This window comes from Poecilia reticulata, chromosome 4 (assembly GCF_904066995.2).
Source record: "Poecilia reticulata chromosome 4, P_reticulata-male-v2, whole genome shotgun sequence".
NCBI lineage: Eukaryota > Metazoa > Chordata > Actinopteri > Cyprinodontiformes > Poeciliidae > Poecilia > Poecilia reticulata.
The window spans coordinates 2,496,134-2,517,913 of NC_088833.1; the positions used below are offsets into that span (position 1 = coordinate 2,496,134).

Below are 21,780 nucleotides of genomic sequence, written 5' to 3' on the forward strand. Positions count from 1 at the left end.
GTCCTCTCTGGGCTTGATAACACGCAGGCGGAGGAAGAGGGTGAGGTTTGGGGTGTGGAAGGGGAGGCGCTTCCTCCGGTCCGGCTCGCTCTGAAGGGAAACTCCAGTTCACTTCAACCTGACGAGTCTCAGAGAGCAGCAGCTTCTCTCCATCCTCTCCGCTGAGCATCATGGCCTCCAAAAACTCCAACAATGTGCAGAAAGTGGTGATGGGTCTGCTGGCGCTCTGGTCCATCGTCTCCATCATCATCATCGTGGTGTGGGCCACGTCTCCGGACCTGAAGGGCTCGGCCCAGTGCCGCGCCGAGCTGCGGGAAGCGACGGAGAAGCTGGAAGGAGCCAAGGTGGTGTTCAACAAGGACAGGCAGGCGCTGGAGGAGAAGACGCTGAAGGCTGTGGAGGAGCAGGAGCGGCTGAAGGCCGACATCCTGCTGCTGCTGGGACGCCTCAACGCCGCCAACGTCACGCTGGAGGAGTGCCGGCTGAAAAACGTGAGTCTGATGCCGACTGAAACTGCAGCTCAGCTTTACTTTAAAACACAGTTTCATCCTTCATCTGTAGTTCAGCATCCAGGGCCGGACATAGGAGGACCAGGGTTATGGGGCCCAGCCCTTTATTTCATTACTGATGCAGAGAGAAAGACGGAGAAGACTGGAAAACGCAGCTTAAAAATAAAATCAACGTTTTTCTCACTTAAAAACAAAGTAGAGTTTGAGGGCCATGCTAAGGAAAATAGAAAAATAAACTTTAATTACTGGAATAAAGTAATAATGTCACCAGAATAAGGTTGAAAAATCTGAAAATAAAGTCATAATATTACCAGAACGTAGTCGTAAGGTTACGACTAATCTTTAATCTTTTAATATTATTATTATTATTAATATTTTCATTCTATCACAACTTTAGCCCTGCATCATTTTTACTTTATCTTGATATTAGTTTTTATATTATTTATATTTATTTTCTTGCATGGATCTAATGTTTCATCACAAAACAGAAATGATAAATTATTAAAATATTTTCACAAAGTGTTTGAATCATCAGGCCAGCTGTAGTTTGTTTGATTACCAGAATAAAGTCATAATATTAGAAGAATAAAGTCAATTTTATTGCCTTTTAGTCAAAACGGTCAAGTTCTGACTTTTAGGTTGTGAATCAAATTAAAGGAATGACACAAACCTTAGCATTTTCAGCGCTAACAGAATCTTTCGTTCGTTTTTTCTTCCACCACATCTGGCAAACAAACAGTTAAAAGTGATTCATTAAATTCATTAAATTTAATTAAAGTGTTTGACTCCTCAAATATTTCCATGTGCAGGATGTTTTCCTTCTCGTCCAAAATAAACAACCAGCTTGTACATGCTGTTGATTTTTAATAACAGTGTTCGAGTTTCTCCTGGTATAAAGCTCTGAGTGATTTAAGCTAATAGAAAAGCTCATATTGACAATTTCCTCAGTTTAACTTCACGGCCTGAAAAGGTGGGACCGAACACACGACCCTGAGGCGCTCCTGTCAGGATTTAACTCCCGAAACAGCAAAAATAACCTTATAATGTCATTGAAACAAGAAAAGCTGAGAGCATTTGGGCTGCACAGTTTCTCAGGCATTTAAAATAACAACAGAGAGAAATCTGACGTAATAACGACTTCCTGTCTACTCAGCATTATCTTCAACTGACGCAAACCATGCTGCAACTGGCTCCACGGTTGGGTTTCTGAGATAAATAGTACTTGTTTTGAAAACTTTGATAAAATGCAAACACGTTTTAGGCTTTTATGTATCTGGACTTGATCAAAATGATCTGGTTTCTACCAGGTTGTAAAGTTACTTAAATCCTTCCTGAAGTGAACAAAAAAAAAAACTGACGGTCGTCAGTGTGAGTCCTCTATAAAAGGAAAGACATCATAGAAGCGATCACTGCTGCCCATAAATCTGGGAAGGGTCATAAAATTGTCTGCAAACTATTTGACGCTGATCATCCTGCAGAGAGAAACATGGAAACATTTCAAACAGCAACGAGACTCGTCTCTCTAGCGACACGGCAGCACGACTTGCCTTCGTCAGGCGGAACAAAGTAACGGCATTTGGCCAGAGAACCAAACAATCGCAGCCATCTGACCTGGAAACTCTGCAGTCTAACCAGGAAATCCTCTGTACACCAGAATCAGATATGAGGCCAACATGAGCCAACGCCGAACTGGGTCTTCAACTGCAGAACCACTGCGTTTCTATCCAACCGTCTTAAATGTCACTAAAAAAGTCAAGCAGGCTGCGCTTCTTCCCATCGCCTGGTTTGGATGAAATCGACTTGGACACGCAAAGCCGCATGGTGAAGGTTTGAAAACAGAGTTTTAGAGTTTATTCCGTAAACGTGTTTCCATTTCCCCTTCAGTTCATTAACTTCTTTTCTTTTGGGGGGAGAAAAACCACCTCAAGTGGATCAAAAAACTCACTTTTCCAAAATTGAGAAACTTATTTTGAATTCTGCCGTTTCTGTCAACCTTTGCAAAAGCAGCACGACAGCATGGGCATAAAAAGCACAGCTAATAGCACAAACACAGCAGCAAAGCTAATAGCACAAACACAGCAGCAAAGCTAATAGCACAAACACAGCAGCAAAGCTAATAGCACAAACACAGCAGCACAGCTAATAGCACAAACACAGCAGCAAAGCTAATAGCACAAACACAGCAGCAAAGCTAATAGCACAAACACAGCAGCACAGCTAATAGCACAAAGACAGCAAAGCAAAACAGCCATAATAGCACAAACACAGCAGCAAAGCTAATAGCACAAACACAGCAGCAAAGCTAATAGCACAAACACAGCAGCACAGCTAATAGCACAAACACAGCAGCAAAGCTAATAGCACAAACACAGCAGCAAAGCTAATAGCACAAACACAGCAGCAAAGCTAATAGCACAAACACAGCAGCAAAGCTAATAGCACAAACACAGCAGCAAAGCTAATAGCACAAACACAGCAGCAAAGCTAATAGCACAAACACAGCAGCACAGCTAATAGCACAAACACAGCAGCAAAGCTAATAGCACAAACACAGCAGCAAAGCTAATGGCACAAACACAGCAGCACAGCTAATAGCACAAACACAGCAGAAAATACCAATGGCCTAGACAAAGTCCAGACCTCCACTTTCAGAGGTGGGACCTTGAGAGACTTGTTCTTACAGAAATGTCAGCAAACCTCATCAACCTGAAGCAGTGAAGAGACCAGAGGGCCTGACCTTTGACCTTTGGAGCAAAATGCGATTCTGCCCCAGCATTTCACAAACGGGGGTTGTATTTTGAAGTAGGGTGTACTTTCTTTTCAGCGTAGCTGTATACCGTTTCCGTGGCTCTGAAGTGACGTTTCAATCTGCTGCAGTGGAGTCCCACAGGGCACACTGTCCGAAACATTTCATTTGGAGGCAGAAATTCCTTCTTAGTTCAGATTTCAGAGCTGATAACTGACAGAGGAGAAACGATTCAGCTTTGGCTTGGACGGGAAGAGATTCCTCTCAAAGTTTGTTATGAAATGTCTCAGTGCTGATTTGTGACGCCGCCAGAGACAAACTAATGTTGAAATGAAGCCGTCAGCTGAAAACGCGACCGGTGGTTCGAATTAAACCATGATTTGCTGCCAGCTCATCTCCTTTCTGAGCCAAACTTCTGAAATGAAAACCTTCATCGTCCTGAAGCAGATGAGCATAAATCAGGTTCTTCAGAAACAGAAAGTGGGTTCAGCAGCTCTCCACACGTTTCAGAAACATCCTCCCTCCATCTTCCCTCGCGTTCGGAGAAGGTTTCCCCTCCCAGCATTCCCACTGTTTCGCTACTTCCAGCTTCATTTTCTCAGAAGAGCCGGCTGGAAAAAGTGACTGTTGCCTCCTGTTTTTGTGGTTCGTCGTGACTCACTCCTCCTCTTCCTCCTTTTCTTCACCTCTGCTCCACTGCTTCCTTACTTTTTCCCCTCTCAAACTTCTACTTACTGATCGAGTCAAATATTTCAGGATGCCGCGCTGCCAGCATTGCTGCGGATTCTGGCTGAACATGAATGTTTTCGAAGCAGAAAAATCAGATTCATGAAAACACGTTTAGAAAAACGTAATGTTTAGTTTTTCTGCACTTCAGTTGAAAATACTCTGGATGTTTGTGCGGTTCAGAGGTCGCCAACGTTCCAGGAGGAATCGGCATCTGAAGAACCTAAAAACGCTTTACTAGCGTTTTCAAAACATCCTTTTTTGGATCGGACTGTCGGAAAGTATTTGCCTCTTGCAGATTTGTCTCTTCTTGCCAAATTGTCTCTCATTTTAAACACAAAGACGAACTGAAGAAATAGAAAAATCAGGATTCAAATGATGATTTCAATCATTAACAGGATAAGATTAACCTGAACCAACAAAAATAAATGACCAAAACAAACAAAAATGTCCGTTCCACGTACCTGACACTGGGAACATATTTTTTGTGGACTGAATGTTTTGGAGGCTGTGCATCCCGTAACATCAAAAACATTTCAGAAAAAGAGCAGTGGGAGTATGATGGGGTGGAGATGCTTTGCTGCTGAATGACAGATGAAAATCAGTGCTTAGTCATCAAGTCGTGGCTTTTAAGTCTAACTAAAACCCCAAATTAGCTTTTTTTTATGTGGTAGATAAACTATATAAATTGGTCTTTAAGGAAGCTGTGACATTTTTATATAATTTTCTGTAAATGTTCGTCATGTTTAACTGGTGCAGGTACAAAAACGCAGCAATGAATGATGCAAACTCCAAAATATACAAACACTAGAGGTGTGCCGATCGATCGGCCACCGATCATAATCGGCCGATTTCCGTGAAAAAGTGCATGATCGGTGATCGGCGATCATTGGCTCTTGTTGCAGATACCGATCACCTGCACCTCATTTCTCAGCCTGCCTGTGCAGCTGGTCTCCTCTTTCCTTCACTCTGCCAAACGCGCAGCAACAAATCCTAAGCGATGTGAAACTATGACGCACTGAGTGAATGTGGAACTATGACGCACTGAGTGAATGTGGAACTATAACTATAACGCACTGAGTGAATGTGGAACTATAACTATAACGCACTGAGTGAATGAGGACGTTTGCGTGTTGCGGCGGAAAATTGAAGCAGGTCAAAATGCATCAACACAACGAAGCTAATACGGCATAAAAACAATGCCATACTTGACGGAGTTTGGCAACATCGAGGCTCACTGCAGTAAAAAAGACATATGGAGGATCAGATAGCAGGTAAAGCAGCACAGCTACAAACACTCATCCGGATTAGCATGACGGTCAGAAAGCTAAACAAATAACCCGCTAAATTAAAAAAGTCTTAGAGCTGCGATGTAAGACGCTGGTTCTGCTCTCGCTGTTGAACCGCTGCTACGCTACAGGTAGTAATATTTCACAGACGGAGCGCCGCTTCTGCTCCACCTGGTAGTGACTCTCACACCGAACCTCTGCTTAAAGCTGCAGCATCTAACCTAAAAAATACATTTTACATATTAAAACTTTCGCTGTCCTAACATGAGACAGATAATCTCTAAAAAATAATCGATCTCCTCCCTGCTCTGCATAATTACTCCGCTCAGTCAGAAACAGCCACTCAGAACTAGCAGTAATCAGCTAGCCGCCATGCTAACAGGAAGTTTTCATTCAGTAACTCTGGATTGTTTATTGTAATGGATCCTGTTTTTGCCTTTGAATGTTAAGTTTTATACTTGAATTTTTTTGGCAATGTTGAGAGGTTTTATTTTGGCTCTTTGCATTATTTAGCCTCTTCAGAGCCTCCATATGTTATCAGTCTGTTAAAGATAGTTTTACTGATAGCAGGACAATTTGCATAATGCCTGTTTGGTTTAGTTTTCTTCTTGGAAAAAGTTATTAAAAACAGGTTTTTGTCTAAATTAAGGTGAATTCATGGTTCCTTTTTCCACATAATGTAACTGGTAGTGCTTATGAGAAAAAAAAAATAATTATGTGATTGGTATCGGTGATCGGCCCTCATGGGTGATCGGTATCGGTAGTAAAAAACCTGATCGGCACATCTCTAACAAATACACAAAAAATGCAACAGAAGAACGTGGCAAACAAAGTACAGAAGCAGAAACTTACGATCGACAAAACAAATGAAAGCAAAAAATGCTGCAATCATAGAAACAGAAGCAAAAGGAAAAACTACGCAAATAAAAACAACAAGTCTAAAACGATGCAACGATGAGAACAGAACTCCTCCAGACCACCAGAGGGAGTCGATCAGAAAATCTTATTGGATCAAACCCTCAGTGAAGAAAGTTGGAGGAAGAGAAAGGCGCGTTTTGCCGACTGTCTTTTTTAAACATGAAGTTTTTTACAATATTATAGAACTGTAGCACATTTATGTAGCAAATAGGCGCCCTCTGGTGGCCTGGAGGACTTCAATTTGCAGCATTTCCCCTTTTGCTTCTCTGGTAGCAGATTTGTGCCTGTGGTTGCATCATTTTTCATCTTTTGTTTATTGTAATTTTTGCTGCTCTTTTCTCTGACTGCACTGATTTCCTGTTGCATTTGTTTTTGCCGTTTGGCCATCGTACTTTTAACCACATCCTCCACAAAACCAAGACGTTCTGCAAAAAGAAAATATCTGCAGATGCTCTGTGGATTCTTCCTGTCTCTGTTTGCTGATTTTTATAAAGGATGTTGCAGCAAAAAGCACGGAGACACATCAGTCACTGTTTGTCGCATTTAAAAATCCTATTATTCTGTTTCCATCATAAGTTTTGTCTCACTGCTCGCTGTTCCCCCAGCAGAGAGGAAAAACTCAACATGTTCAGCTCCAGCAGGAACGGCGTCCTGAAGCTGTGATTTATTTTTATTAATCACATTATTTAACGATAATAAAAACACCGTCAACATGGTTATTATTGGAAAATCCCTTATTATTAAAACATGATTTACAGCGGTAAAGCTTAGAGTGATGCAGATAGATCCATCATGGCTGCCAAATGGAGAAATAAGTTTGATTTATATGTTAAATTTCTGTCCCCAGAGGAGAAACAAACAGGAAGAGATTTAAAACTGGATATTTGAAATAAAGTTTAAAAAACAAGAGCAAAGCTCCTGTCGAATTATAAAATTAAAATAAAATAATCTTCAAATGGGACTGAAAGAAAAAAGTTAGTGTTATATTTTCATTCAGAAGCTCGAAACCCATTTCAGCCATGAAAGGGAAAATAAAAGCCCAACAGAAATTCATAATTATGAGTTTTATGACGTAAAAAAAATCATAATTATGAATTTAAGTTGTGTAACTATGACCTGGGCTGCACAGTGGTGCAGTTGGTAGAGCTGTTGCCTTGCAGCAAGAAGGTTCTGGGTTCGATTCCCGGTCTTTCTGCATGGAGTCTCCATGTTCTCCCTGTGCATGGTGGGTTTTCTCCAGGTTCTCCGGTTTCCTCCCACAGTCCAAAAACATGACTGTCAGGTTAATTGGTCTGTCTAAATTGTCCCTAGGTGTGAGTGTGTGTGTGCATGATTGTGTGTCTTTGTGTTGCCCTGCGACAGACTGGCGACCTGTCCAGGGTGAACCCACCTCTCGCCCGAAACGTTGGCTGGAGAGGCACCAGCACCTCCTGACCCACTGAGGGACAAGGGTGAAAGAAAATGGATGGATGGATAACTATGACCTCCTGTTGAGCTTTTATTTTTCTTTCATGGCAGTAATGGGCTTCCATAGAGGCTTCGCAGGCTGCTCAGGACTTGTTTTCTGCAGGTTTCATCAGAGCTGCATGCCGTACGCGGCTTCCTGTGGCTGAAACCGAGACCCTCAGCTTGTGGCCAGACAGTAAAGACGTTGGTTTCGTGTTCGCACTGTAGTCTGTGACTCCTCAGATTCAGAAGCAGGAAATGGAGATGCTTCATTAACGTGGATCTGCTTTGATTTATGTTCTGGGTTTTCTCCGCTCACATCAGGAAAGTCCCAGAAACGGCAGAGCCAGTTTCCTCCTTCCTGTCATCCCCATCAAGCCGCCTCAGCTCGTCGTTTTATCGGCTTCATTTAAACGCTTCGCCTCCTTCTCGGCCCTGAGGAGACATGTGACCCGCTGCTATCAGCTCTTCCTCTTCGTGCTGTGAAATATTTAGACTGAGTGAGAAACTTGGAGCCGCGGCGCGATCTGCAGAGGAATCAGCCGTTATAATAACCAGCTGCTGCTGCTGTCAGGTCACTGCGCTCCGTGAGGTCATCTCTGACCCAACGTCTCTAAAAACGCATCTTAATTATTGAATATTGCGCGTTTTGGTTTGATCTGTGTGTTTAAACCGCCGTGTGCGAGTCGGCAGACAGGACGGTTTGTTAACAGCCACTGAGCGGAACTTCCTCTGCTTCACTTCCTGCTCAGCTTCTCCAAGAACTGAGCAGGAAGGATGTGAAATGTTGTTTTTTCTCTGTTTTTCAGGTCCAACTGCAAACCTGAAGCTTTTACAGCAAATTAAGAAACTTTTAAGCAGCAGTTCAGCCAGTTTTTGTTGAGTCCCTGCATTCACAGACGGCTCTGCATGTGAGACTCAGAGACAGATCAGAATGTTTTAAAATGGGGTTATGTGGATCGGTTCTAAGCAGCCAGTATCTTACCTGCGGTAAGAAACAGTAACTGCCTTTCACTTGACCACATAATTGTGCAATTTGACGTTTTGACAATAAACATGGTTAACGGAAACGGCATTTTTTTAAAAACTTGTTTTTTGATCAAGTTTGGCGCCAAGATGAGCCGTTTTATTTTTGGCTACATCAGAATTGGTTTATTTTGCAAAACTGCAATGGAAACACTTCGCATCACGAGTCACATGATCCACAACCAGACGTTACTACTGGCAGAAACCACAAAGAAGAAGACAGGAAGTAGTTGGAGCTTCATGGCGTGGCATGACTTTTAATGACTGATGGCGTGAACAAACTTATTTACATTGTGTTTCACATTTAAGAAAAAAACACAATCGCAAAATTGTGGGGTTTGTTTGACATACTGACAAAATCTTACACACGTTTGTAAGCTAGTCAGTGATGTAATTGGGAGAAACTGGTCCCAGTGTGTAACTGGTGTTGGCTTCAGGAAACACCAAACCAAAAAACTGGTTTTAATTTTGCTGCTTCACCAGTTCAGGTCAGGGACCAAATCTGTGAATGATCTAGTTCCTCTTTGAAATCGCCTCAGAAACCACCTGAGCGCTAACACAGGAGCTAACATCCGTCTGAGCGCTAACACAGGAGCTAACATCCGTCTGAGCGCTAACACAGGAGCTAACATCCGTCTGAGCGCTAACACAGGAGCTAACATCCGTCTGAGCGCTAACACAGGAGCTAACATCCGTCTGAGCGCTAACACGGGAGCTAACATCCGTCTGAGCGCTAACGCAGGAGCTAACATCCGTCTGAGCGCTAACGCAGGAGCTAACATCCGTCTGAGCGCTAACGCAGGAGCTAACATCCGTCTGAGCGCTAACGCGGGAGCTAACATCCGTCTGAGCGCTAACGCAGGAGCTAACATCCGTCTGAGCGCTAACGCAGGAGCTAACATCCGTCTGAGCGCTAACGCAGGAGCTAACATCCGTCTGAGCGCTAACGCAGGAGCTAACATCCGTCTGAGCGCTAACGCAGGAGCTAACATCCGTCTGAGCGCTAACGCAGGAGCTAACATCCGTCTGAGCGCTAACACAAGAGCTAACATCCGTCTGAGCGCTAACGCAGGAGCTAACATCCGTCTGAGCGCTAACGCAGGAGCTAACATCCGTCTGAGCGCTAACGCAGGAGCTAACATCCGTCTGAGCGCTAACGCAGGAGCTAACATCCGTCTGAGCGCTAACGCAGGAGCTAACATCCGTCTGAGCGCTAACGCAGGAGCTAACATCCGTCTGAGCGCTAACGCAGGAGCTAACATCCGTCTGAGCGCTAACGCAGGAGCTAACATCCGTCTGAGCGCTAACGCAGGAGCTAACATCCGTCTGAGCGCTAACGCAGGAGCTAACATCCGTCTGAGCGCTAACGCAGGAGCTAACATCCGTCTGAGCGCTAACGCAGGAGCTAACATCCGTCTGAGCGCTAACGCAGGAGCTAACATCCGTCTGAGCGCTAACGCAGGAGCTAACATCCGTCTGAGCGCTAACGCAGGAGCTAACATCCGTCTGAGCGCTAACGCAGGAGCTAACATCCGTCTGAGCGCTAACGCAGGAGCTAACATCCGTCTGAGCATCCGTCCTCCCACAGTCCAAAAACATGACTGTCAGGTTAATTGGCCTCTCCAAATTGCCCCTAGGTGTGAGTGTGTGTGTGCATGGTTGTGTGTCTCTGTGTTGCCCTGCGACAGACTGGCGACCTGTCCAGGTGACCTGACCAGGTGACCCCGCCTCTCACCCGGTACGTCAGCTGGAGAGGAACCAGCACCTCCTGACCCACTGAGGGACAAGGATGTAAAGAAAATGGATGGATGGATGTTTCAGATTTTCTACATTTTTTGTGGAATAGTTTGGAGTTGTGTTTCACTGAAGCTGTTGACCTCTAGGCGACCTTGACATGGTGGAAAAGAAGTTGACGTTTTATTAACATTTCTGTTGTTTTCTTTCTGCCCTGAGCTTCACAAACGTTTGGCAGGTTTTTGTCCTCGTTGCAAACCCATTAAATTCCCTCTTTTCACTCCCAAACCGCACCAATGCTAATTCCTCTGCTGTGAAAATGTAGAACGCAGGGCAACAAAGATGGCTTCTCCCCCCTCCACGCTCCCTGTGACGTGTTTTTTTTGTCCCCCTCTCTGGGTGTTTGTCTCGTCCTGCAGGTCGTCCTGGCCGGGAACGTCACGGCTCTGCTGGACGACGTCGGGCTGCTGCAGCAGAGGGAGGCCAACCTGACGGAGCGGCTCGGCCTGCAGGAAGGTAAAAAAACCCTGTCGGAAAAAACTCCATCGCTGCCATGAAAGGAGACTTTCTCCACTGGTATTCTTAGCTGCGTTTCCCGCCCCCCGTTACCATGACGACCGGTGAGTCAGAGTAAATAAATAGGACCCGATGGGAAAGGCTTAAAGAGCAGCGAGACTCTTCTAGAGTCATGTAATCAAAACATGAAATGAATCGGGCTGCTAGAAATATAACCCAGAGGCTCCGATGTTCATGTTTCACATGAAAGAAAACAGAATTAGTTTAAAACAAGAGGAAGGAGCCAGTCATCTCTTCCTGCCAAAACTTGTCCAACTCCAGCAATTTAATCCAAAATGGCTGCTAAATACTTTTCATGCGTTATTCAGAGAAATATGACGTTTTCCTCTGCATGTTGCCCAAGTGAGGAAACCAAAGCAGAGAGGTTTGCTTTGGGAACCTCGGGGTCCAACGTTTATTTTCAGAACATGTTGTGGTTCTGATGGTGTCTTCAGACCAACAGAACCACAAGGGCAAACATGGAGCGCTTCACTGCCAGGGCGATACTCAGCTGCTCTAAGCCGTGGTTCTGGTTTGGAAGAGGGTGGAACAGCTCACCACGGTTAGGGGTAGGGGTAGGACGGGTCGGTACCGGTAGAGGAAATCAGTCAGTACCAGTAGAGGAAATCGGTCGGTACCGGTAGAGGAAATCAGTCGGTACCGGTAGAGGAAATCAGTCGGTACCAGTAGAGGAAATCAGTCGGTACCAGTAGAGGAAATCAGTCGGGTCGGTAGAGGAAATCAGTCAGTACCGGTAGAGGAAATCAGTCGGTACCGGTAGAGGAAATCAGTCGGGTCAGTACCGGTAGAGGAAATCAGTCAGTACCGGTAGAGGAAATCGGTCGGTACCGGTAGAGGAAATCGGTCGGTACCGGTAGAGGAAATCAGTCAGTACCGGTAGAGGAAATCGGTTGGGTCAGTACCGGTAGAGGAAATCAGTCAGTACCGGTAGAGGAAATCAGTCGGGTCAGTACCGGTAGAGGAAATCGGTCGGGTCAGTACCGGTAGAGGAAATCAGTCGGGTCAGTACCAGTAGAGGAAATCGGTCGGGTCGGTACCGGTAGTTTAAATCTCAGAGTAGATTTCTAACATCTGTTGTCTGGGTTCTTCATCAGTCAAACTTTATGAGCATAAATGATTGTTCTGAAGTGGCCTAGTCAAAACCTACCACCGTATGTGTGAATGCCAGGATGTGGCTGAAGGTGTCCGGGTGAAACCAGCAGCAGCTATGGAAGCGGTTCCCTGCCGACCAGCTGAACCCGACCAGCTGAACCCGACCAGCTGAACCCGACCAGCTGAACCCGGTCAGCTGAACCCGGTTACTTGAACCCGGCCAGCTGAACCCGGTCACTTGAACCCGACCAGCTGAACCCGGTCACTTGAACCCGACCAGCTGAACCCGGTCAGCACCGTGGAATGTGGGTTTCCCTGGGATGAAGTCAGCACAGAAACCTGCTAAGGGCTCGGAGGGAGCGGCCCAACACCGCGGCGCCACATGTCACAGAATCCAGAGTGGGCTTTCACGTAGCCGACCCGCCGTCTTTCCCTTCAGCTTCTCCTCGGCCTTCGGAGGAAACTTCCAGAGAAAACGATCCGGCTGAACCAAACCCGACTGTCTGACTGGTGTCTTACCGACTGGCGGCTGTGAAAACGGGTTCCTGCCTCTTGATGGTCAGCTTCACTGATAATGTGGTGAAAATGAGCTTCAGATGGTCCATTTTTAGGTCCAGATGACTGGTTTCTTCCACACCCGGCATTCTGAACCAGGCTTTCATCCCTGTGGGTTGGTTCAGGGAAGCAGCAGGTTCTGACAGACTCCCAAGGTCACTGGGAATCTAACAGCAAAATATTCAATAGAAAATGTAGTTTGGGAAGCTGAAGTACCCGAAACAGCTGAAATTTAGCTATTGGCTGGCGATGCACGTTTCCTTTTCCTGGTTGCTGATTGGCTGTACCTCCAAGATAAGGAAGTCTGTGGACGTTGGCCTGATTTATGCTTGTCGGGCCAAACCTTTGGCAGCGCACATGGACAGTTTCACGTGGAAAAGCCTGGTGGACGAGCCGGAGCGCCTCCTGGTGGAGGTTTGCAGACAGACAGACTTTGTGATTTTGCTTTTGAAGACCGAGGCGCTCACAGCTGGGACACAATGTTGCTCCTAAATGTATTCGCACCCTGTTGTCTGTGCAGAATGCACACGCATCGAGCATAAAGTTTAAGACAGTTTCCACTGTGTTGATGCATATTTAATGTTTGAATTGTTCAAATGTTCAGTTAGAAGCTGATTTACACCAGCAGATAAATAAAGTAAAGTTTCTCTCTTCTGTCTCCTTAGTGGAGCTGTGTTTAGAAATCAGCTTTCTTTAGGCTGTGGTTGGTTTTAGTTCAGGCCTCGGTGGTCACCTGCACCACACAGGTACAGAACAGTAATTATACACTAATGGGTAGAAAATGGACAGAATTTCTAGGCGCAGCCGAGGTGTTGATCCGTTTTGGTGGCCTTAGGATCGCATCTCTGCTTTTTGCGGATGATGTGGTCCTGTTGGCTTCATTAGATCATGATCTGCAGCTCTCACTGGAGCGGTTCGCAGCCGAGTGTGAAGCGGCCGGGATGAGGCTCAGTGCCTCCAAATCCGAGGTCATGGTCTTGAGCCGGAAAAGGGTAGAGTGCCTTCTCCGGGTCAGGGGGGTCGTCCTGCCTCAAGTGGAGGAGTTTAAGTATCTGGGGATCTTGTTCACGAATGAGGGAAGAAGGGAGCGGGAGATCGACAGGCGGATTGGGGCAGCGTCTACTGTGAAGCGGGCGCTGTACCGGTCCGTCGTGGTGAAGAGAGAGCTGAGCCAAAAAGCGAAGCTCTCGATTTACCGGTCGATCTGCGTTCCCACCCTCATCTATGGTCATGAGCTTTGGGTCATGACCGAAAGAACGAGATCACGGGTACAAGCGGCCGAAATGGGTTTCCTCCTCCGCAGGGTGGCTGGGCTCTCCCTTAGAGAGAGAAGCTCGGTCATCCAGGAGGGACTCAGAGTAGAGCCGCTGCTCCTCCACGTCGAGAGGAGCCAGTTGAGGCTCGGGCATCTGGTCAGGATGCCTCCTGGACGCCTCCCTGGTGAGGAGTTCAGGTCCCACCGGGAGGAGGGGAGACCCAGGACACGCTGGAGGGACGATGTCTCTCTATGGCTGGGAACGCCTTGGGATTCCTGGAGGAGCTGGAAGAGGCTGGGGAGGGAAGTCTGGGCCTCCTGAGGCTGCTGACCCCGAGACCCGACCCCGGATAAGAGGAAGAAAATGGATGGATGGATGGATGGATGGATGGATGGATGGATGGATGGATGGATGGATGGATGGATGGATGGATGGATGGATGGATGGATGGATGGATGGATGGATGGATGGGTAGAAAAGGGCAACTTATTTTCTTTGCTGCATCATTGATGAAATATGTCACATTTTCAGTTTGCAGCTGAATTTATGGTGGATGCAGAACATTTATCAATTAGTTTTCAGCCTAAATGGAGAAAATTAATGTTGGATGATTTTTTTCTTTTCTGACCAAAGTCCTACAGCAGCAAAGGATTTTTTGGGAAGTGTAAACAATCGTTAATGAAGGGGGGGCCTCCGGCCTGCAGGGCCCGGAGGAAGCGATGGATTCCTGCATAGTGGAGATAAGAAAGGAGGCTTCATACGCCGTGTGGGTCACAGCAGGTGAATGTTTGGGACTCGTTTCTTCCACATAAAGCAGAGATTCATTTCTGTTAAAGCACCAAACACAAAAAAACATCCTGAAAAAATCAGATTAACACAAAGTCTGATCTGGATTAGCTGGTTCTGAACCAGATCAGCTGGTCAGAACTCAGGAACTTTATGACCTCATCAAAACGAGCCCAAAGAGTGAAAACCTGAACACTGGCAGGATGCATCACTCCTGCCATGCCTGGTGATTACACCAGGTCCAGCTTTAGAAGGAAAGCTGCAGCAGCAGAGAGCATGAAAGCAGATCCAGGATCAGTCAGTCCCACTTGCTGTGCTGAATAACTCGTGTTTAATTCTCTACGCTGACATATTCTAACAATCCATCCATCCATCCATCCATCCATTTTCTTGCACCCTTTTTCCCTCAGTGGGGTCGGGAGGGGTGCTGGTGCCTATCTCCAGCCAACGTTTCGGGCGAGAGGCGGGGTCACCCTGGACAGGTCGCCAGTCTGTTGTAGGGCAACACAGAGACACACAACCATGCACACACACACTCACACCTAGGGGCAATTTGGAGAGGCCAATTAACCTGACAGTCATGTTTTTGGACTGTGGGAGGAAACCGGAGTACCTGGAGAAAACCCACCATGCACAGGGAGAACATGGAGACTCCATGCAGAAAGACCGGGAATCGAACCCAGAACCTTCTTGCTGCAAGGCAACAGCTCTACCAACTGCGCCACTGTGCAGCCCGTTTTCTAACAAAAACAAGTAAAACCAAGTTTCTACCCAACATCTGCACCAAGAAGGAAACGACCCGTCTGAAGGCACTGAGCGCAACGTCCTTCTTCATTAAATGTAAACGTGGCGTGTTGGCAGATTTTACTGTTGTTGGGTCTTTAGCCGTTTCTCCTGCTAGCAATAAACTTGCATGTTTATTTTGGTTGCATTTACCCAGAATGCCCTGCGTTATGGACCGCTTGGCTTTCACATATACATTCAAAGAGTTCACTGCAACCGAACCAAGATTTAGGTCTGCAGGTGGAACGCAGCGAAACTTTACGACAATCCGCTTTACTGGCAAACATGCGGCAAAAATGGGATGGAAAACTTTGAACCTGGTTCAGTGTGGATGGATAACTTTGAATCTGGTTCAGTGTGGATGGATAATGTGAACCTGGTTCAGTGTGGATGGATAATGTGAACCTGGTTCAGTGTGGATGGATAATGTGAACCTGGTTCAGTGTGGATGGATAACGTGAACCTGGTTCAGTGTGGATGGATAATGTGAACCTGGTTCAGTGTGGATGGATAACGTGAACCTGGTTCAGTGTGGATGGATAATTTGAACCTGGTTCAGTGTGGAAGGAAAATGTGAACCTGGTTCAGTGTGGATGGATAATGTGAACCTGGTTCAGTGTGGAAGGAAAACGTTGAACCTGGTTCAGTGTGGATGGATAATGTGAACCTGGTTCAGTGTGGAAGGATAATGTGAACCTGGTTCAGTGTGGAAGGAAAACGTTGAACCTGGTTCAGTGTGAATGGATAATGTGAACCTGGTTCAGTGTGGATGGATAATGTGAACCTGGTTCAGTGTGGATGGATAATGTGAACCTGGTTCAGTGTGGAAGGATAATGTGAACCTGGTTCAGTGTGGATGGATAATGTGAACCTGGTTCAGTGTGGATGGATAATGTGAACCTGGTTCAGTGTGGATGGATAATGTGAACCTGGTTCAGTGTGGATGGATAATGTGAACCTGGTTCAGTGTGGAAGGAAAACTTTGAACCTGGTTCAGTGTGGATGGATAATGTGAACCTGGTTCAGTGTGGATGGATAATGTGAACCTGGTTCAGTGTGGATGGATAATGTGAACCTGGTTCAGTGTGGATGGATAATGTGAACCTGGTTCAGTGTGGATGGATAATGTGAACCTGGTTCAGTGTGGATGGATAATGTGAACCTGGTTCAGTGTGGAAGGAAAACTTTGAATCTGGTTCAGTGTGGATGGATAATGTGAATCTGGTTCAGTGTGGATGGATAATGTGAACCTGGTTCAGTGTGGATGGATAATGTGAACCTGGTTCAGTGTGGATGGATAATGTGAACCTGGTTCAGTGTGGATGGATAATGTGAACCTGGTTCAGTGTGGATGGAAAACTTTGAATCTGGTTCAGTGTGGAAGGATAATTTGAACCTGGTTCAGTGTGGAAGGATAATGTGAACCTGGTTCAGTGTGGATGGATAATGTGAACCTGGTTCAGTGTGGATGGATAATGTGAACCTGGTTCAGTGTGGATGGATAATGTGAACCTGGTTCAGTGTGGATGGATAATGTGAACCTGGTTCAGTGTGGATGGATAATGTGAACCTGGTTCAGTGTGGATGGATAATGTGAACCTGGTTCAGTGTGGAAGGAAAACTTTGAATCTGGTTCAGTGTGGATGGATAATGTGAATCTGGTTCAGTGTGGATGGATAATGTGAACCTGGTTCAGTGTGGATGGATAATGTGAACCTGGTTCAGTGTGGATGGATAATGTGAACCTGGTTCAGTGTGGATGGATAATGTGAACCTGGTTCAGTGTGGATGGATAATGTGAATCTGGTTCAGTGTGGATGGATAATGTGAATCTGGTTCAGTGTGGATGGATAATGTGAACCTGGTTCAGTGTGGATGGATAATGTGAACCTGGTTCAGTGTGGATGGATAATGTGAACCTGGTTCAGTGTGGATGGATAATGTGAACCTGGTTCAGTGTGGATGGATAATGTGAACCTGGTTCAGTGTGGATGGAAAACTTTGAATCTGGTTCAGTGTGGAAGGATAATTTGAACCTGGTTCAGTGTGGAAGGATAATGTGAACCTGGTTCAGTGTGGATGGATAATGTGAACCTGGTTCAGTGTGGATGGAAAACTTTGAATCTGGTTCAGTGTGGAAGGATAATTTGAACCTGGTTCAGTGTGGAAGGATAATGTGAACCTGGTTCAGTGTGGATGGATAATGTGAACCTGGTTCAGTGTGGATGGAAAACTTTGAACCTGGTTCAGTGTGGATGGATAATGTGAACCTGGTTCAGTGTGGATGGAAAACTTTGAATCTGGTTCAGTGTGGATGGATAATGTGAACCTGGTTCAGTGTGGAAGGATAATTTGAACCTGGTTCAGTGTGGATGGATAATGTGAACCTGGTTCAGTGTGGATGGAAAACTTTGAACCTGGTTCAGTGTGGATGGATAATGTGAACCTGGTTCAGTGTGGATGGAAAACTTTGAATCTGGTTCAGTGTGGAAGGATAATGTGAACCTGGTTCAGTGTGGATGGATAATGTGAACCTGGTTCAGTGTGGAAGGATAATGTGAACCTGGTTCAGTGTGGATGGATAATGTGAACCTGGTTCAGTGTGGATGGAAAACTTTGAACCTGGTTCAGTGTGGATGGATAATTTGAACCTGGTTCAGTGTGGATGGATAATTTGAACCTGGTTCAGTGTGGATGGATAATGTGAACCTGGTTCAGTGTGGATGGAAAACTTTGAACCTGGTTCAGTGTGGATGGATAATGTGAACCTGGTTCAGTGTGGAAGGATAATTTGAACCTGGTTCAGTGTGGATGGATAATGTGAACCTGGTTCAGTGTGGATGGAAAACTTTGAACCTGGTTCAGTGTGGATGGATAATGTGAACCTGGTTCAGTGTGGATGGAAAACTTTGAATCTGGTTCAGTGTGGAAGGATAATGTGAACCTGGTTCAGTGTGGATGGATAATGTGAACCTGGTTCAGTGTGGAAGGATAATGTGAACCTGGTTCAGTGTGGATGGATAATGTGAACCTGGTTCAGTGTGGATGGAAAACTTTGAACCTGGTTCAGTGTGGATGGATAATTTGAACCTGGTTCAGTGTGGATGGATAATTTGAACCTGGTTCAGTGTGGATGGATAATGTGAACCTGGTTCAGTGTGGATGGAAAACTTTGAACCTGGTTCAGTGTGGATGGCCATCTGCCGCTACCAACTGGGGGTTTGACAAGAGCAACATCTGCACCAAGAAGGAAACGACCCGTCTGAAGACACTGAGCGCAACTTCCTTCTTCACAACAAACAAAGAATCTCTGATCCAGGAGTGTTTAAGTTCTACACCTACATACTCTTAAGAGTCAACGGTATCAGCAGCTCCTTTAGTGCCGCTACCATCATCTTCCACTTCTCAGAGATCCTCCAGCTGGTTCTGTGGGATCCCAGGCTGTTTCCGGGCCAGACAGGACATACATAGTCCTTCTGGGTCTTCCCAGGACTCTCCTCCCAGTGGGACAAACCCAGAAACCCTCCAAAGGGACGAGCCCAGGAGCCTCCAGCCATCCCTCGATGCAGACGCAGCATCTCTGCTTCGGGCTCCTCCTGCATGACGGAGTCCAGCCCCATCACTAAGGTGGAGGAAGCTCAGCTTGTATCTGGGAAGATGGGAGACGGGCGAGAGCAGGAGCTTTGGTGGGGCTTTAGTATGATAATGAGTCATTTCTTGACTTTTTTTTGCTGGCATCCAAATCCAACATGGCAGTGGCTCTAAAGAACTGGAGTTTAGTCATTTATTAACTTGTTTTATGATCCTGCTGGTCTTCTTTAATATCTGTTTGTGTGTTCCTGGTACTAACTGGTCCTTTTCTGTGCGTCCTCAGAGCACATCGAGGCTTTGCAGCAAAACCTGACGCAGGCTTTCCATGAGGCCGAGTCCTGCTTCAGCCTGAAGACGGCAGCTGAGAACCAGAAGTCAGCAGCTCAGAGTCTGACCAAAGTCTGTGAATCCAAGCGGCAGTACCTGGAGAAGCAGCTGTGAGTCCATCCTTCTGCTGGTCTCAGTGTTAGAGGTCGAGCTTTTCGTTCTGATTCAGTTTCTGTTTCAACAGTCAGAAGTGTAAAGCTGCAGAATCAGAAACTCCTCAGGTGAACCAAGCAGGCTCCTCTTCCTCGTCGTCTCCCAACTCTGCCGCCGCGCCCCTCGCTGGTATCCCCGCGCTGACGCTACTCATTTGTGCTGCTCTGCATCTCATAACCTGTGAGTACCAACAGCTCCGCTGACAATCAGGTCGTCTCTGCTGTAACTCAACATGCGACGCCTTTATCTCTTCTCAGCATGTCAGATACACTGAAGGAAAGTGGAATTGACAGAAAGTAGGGAAGTAAAACCTGAATTTAATGTTTAAAGTGATTGATATAACAGCTACATGGCAGCTTGTGTCAGATTACAGTTTTAATTTACATGAGATTAAAGCAGAAGAGTCACAGCACCATCTGCTGGCTGCATGTTGTTACTGCAGAAGAGTCACAGCACCATCTGCTGGCTGCATATTGTTACTGCAGAAGAGTCACAGCACCATCTGCCGGCTGCATGCTGCTACTGCACTCATAAAGGAAACCTCCTTTATGAGAGCATAAAGAAAAACAAACAGTTTGTGTTTCTGTTCTCTATTAGCACCATGCAACAGCTTTTATTGGTATGTTCATAAAATCTGGGCCAGTTTTCCCTTCTGCTCTCCGGAGTTGATTCCACTTCGTTAGCTCCTGTTTCCACTGCCGTTTTGAAAACTGAACACAAATTCTGAGAAGATCTGTTGAAGAAAGTTTGACCACATGTCCAAAACGAGAATTTGTTCAGGTTTTAACTTCCCATCATGTTGAAAAAACCCCAGATTGTCAGCAAATTGCCAGATTGTTGGAAGAAGTTTCATTTGGAGACGTTTCTATGTGACGCTGGTTGTTGGTTGGTTGTTGCTGCATCGATGGCAGCAAATTGTTTCAATCAAATAGTTGATTTATCAAAGAAAGTAGCGTTCGACCATCCATCCATCCATTTTCTTGCACCCTTTTTCCCTTAGTGGGGTCAGGAGGGGTGCTGGTTCCTCTCCAGCCAACGTTTTGGGCGAGAGGCGGGGTCACCCTGGATAGGTCGCCAGTCTGTCGCAGGGCAACACAGAGACACACAGGACACACACACACTCACACCTAGGGGCCATTTGGAAAGGCCAATTAACCTGACAGTCATGTTTTTGGACTGTGGGAGGAAACCGGAGTACCTGGAGAAAACCCACCATGCACAGGGAGAACATGGAGACTCCATGCAGAAAGACCGGGGAATCGAACCCAGAACCTTCTTGCTGCAAGGCAACAGCTCTACCAACTGCACCACTGTGCAGCCCGTAGCGTTCGACCATTCTCGGTTTTTCTTGGACATAAAGTCACATAACTGTATAAAATATTAAGCTTCTATTCTGCTGGATTCAAGTTTAAATCGACTATTATTATTCAGGTGAACATGCAGATTTCCAGGATTTGTTCAAGTTTAATTTCTTCCATAAATAGGAAATCACTGGAAGCCATTAAGTTGTGATTCACTGAAACTGTCTGGGTTCCGTCCAGGAGTCCGGAGCGGCGGCGGGTCGAACCGGCAGCAAGCACAGCGGTCCAGGAGGGGCGGAGGCAACACGGCTGCTGTACAAACTTCCTGTCTGCGCAACAACGGGGTCGCCATGGAGACGCTGATGGACGCCTGGATTGACTGTTTCTGCTTCTCATTTGCTTTCATCTCCGGATCTGAGCTGCTTCATGCTGGACTCTCCCGGCTGCAGCGCCGCCTGGTCCAGAACGTCAGAACTTATTCACACCAGCGTTTGGTTTATTTCCTGCTGTGGCTTCAATCAGGCTGAGGGAGAAAAGGGATTTACTGCCGTCAGTTATGTTTTAATGCCTCAATCACTGCTTGAAACCTTTTGTCTCAACTTTTAGATGTTATGAAATGCTGGTTTAAACTGCGGCGGCTCAGGGTGGGATGTACTCATTTCAATAAACCTGAGCTCTTTCTACACGCGGCCGTTTTCTGTCAGTCAACTTAAAACACATCGATGTCACAAACGATTCAGATCCAAAAGCTCGCAGAACCACTTTTATTATCAATAACTAAATTATGTGTCATTATAAATGAATTTATGGTTCAGTTTCTTTCTCAGCATTTTGAATATGACCAAATATGTTGGTTTTATCAGATTAATTTAAATCTAAATCAGCCACATGGATAATCTTCAAATCTGCTGATTAAAGTAAAACTGAGTGACTCACATAATAGATTCAATATTTTTATTATTTAAA

General features: G+C 45.8%; 1 protein-coding gene across 1 annotated transcript; it reads left to right on the plus strand.

Annotated features, from left to right (window-relative positions):
• Positions 1–13: 13 nt before the first annotated feature.
• Positions 14–21,499, plus strand: LOC103463152 (uncharacterized). Its single transcript, XM_008406352.3, has 5 exons — positions 14–491; positions 10,814–10,910; positions 19,317–19,470; positions 19,545–19,693; positions 21,055–21,499. Coding segments are annotated over exons 1-5 (723 nt in total). The 5' UTR covers positions 14–170; the 3' UTR covers positions 21,057–21,499.
• Positions 21,500–21,780: the final 281 nt, after the last annotated feature.

What these genes read in the sequence shown, in the direction of transcription:
- LOC103463152 (XM_008406352.3), top strand. Translation starts at nt 171, where the DNA reads ATGGCCTCCAAAAACTCCAACAATGTGCAGAAAGTGGTGATGGGTCTG. An exon ending in AGGAGTGCCGGCTGAAAAAC is followed by an intron (nt 492 to 10,813) that starts GTGAGTCTGATG and finishes CTCGTCCTGCAG; the next exon opens with GTCGTCCTGGCCGGGAACGT. An exon ending in GCGGCTCGGCCTGCAGGAAG is followed by an intron (nt 10,911 to 19,316) that starts GTAAAAAAACCC and finishes GTGCGTCCTCAG; the next exon opens with AGCACATCGAGGCTTTGCAG.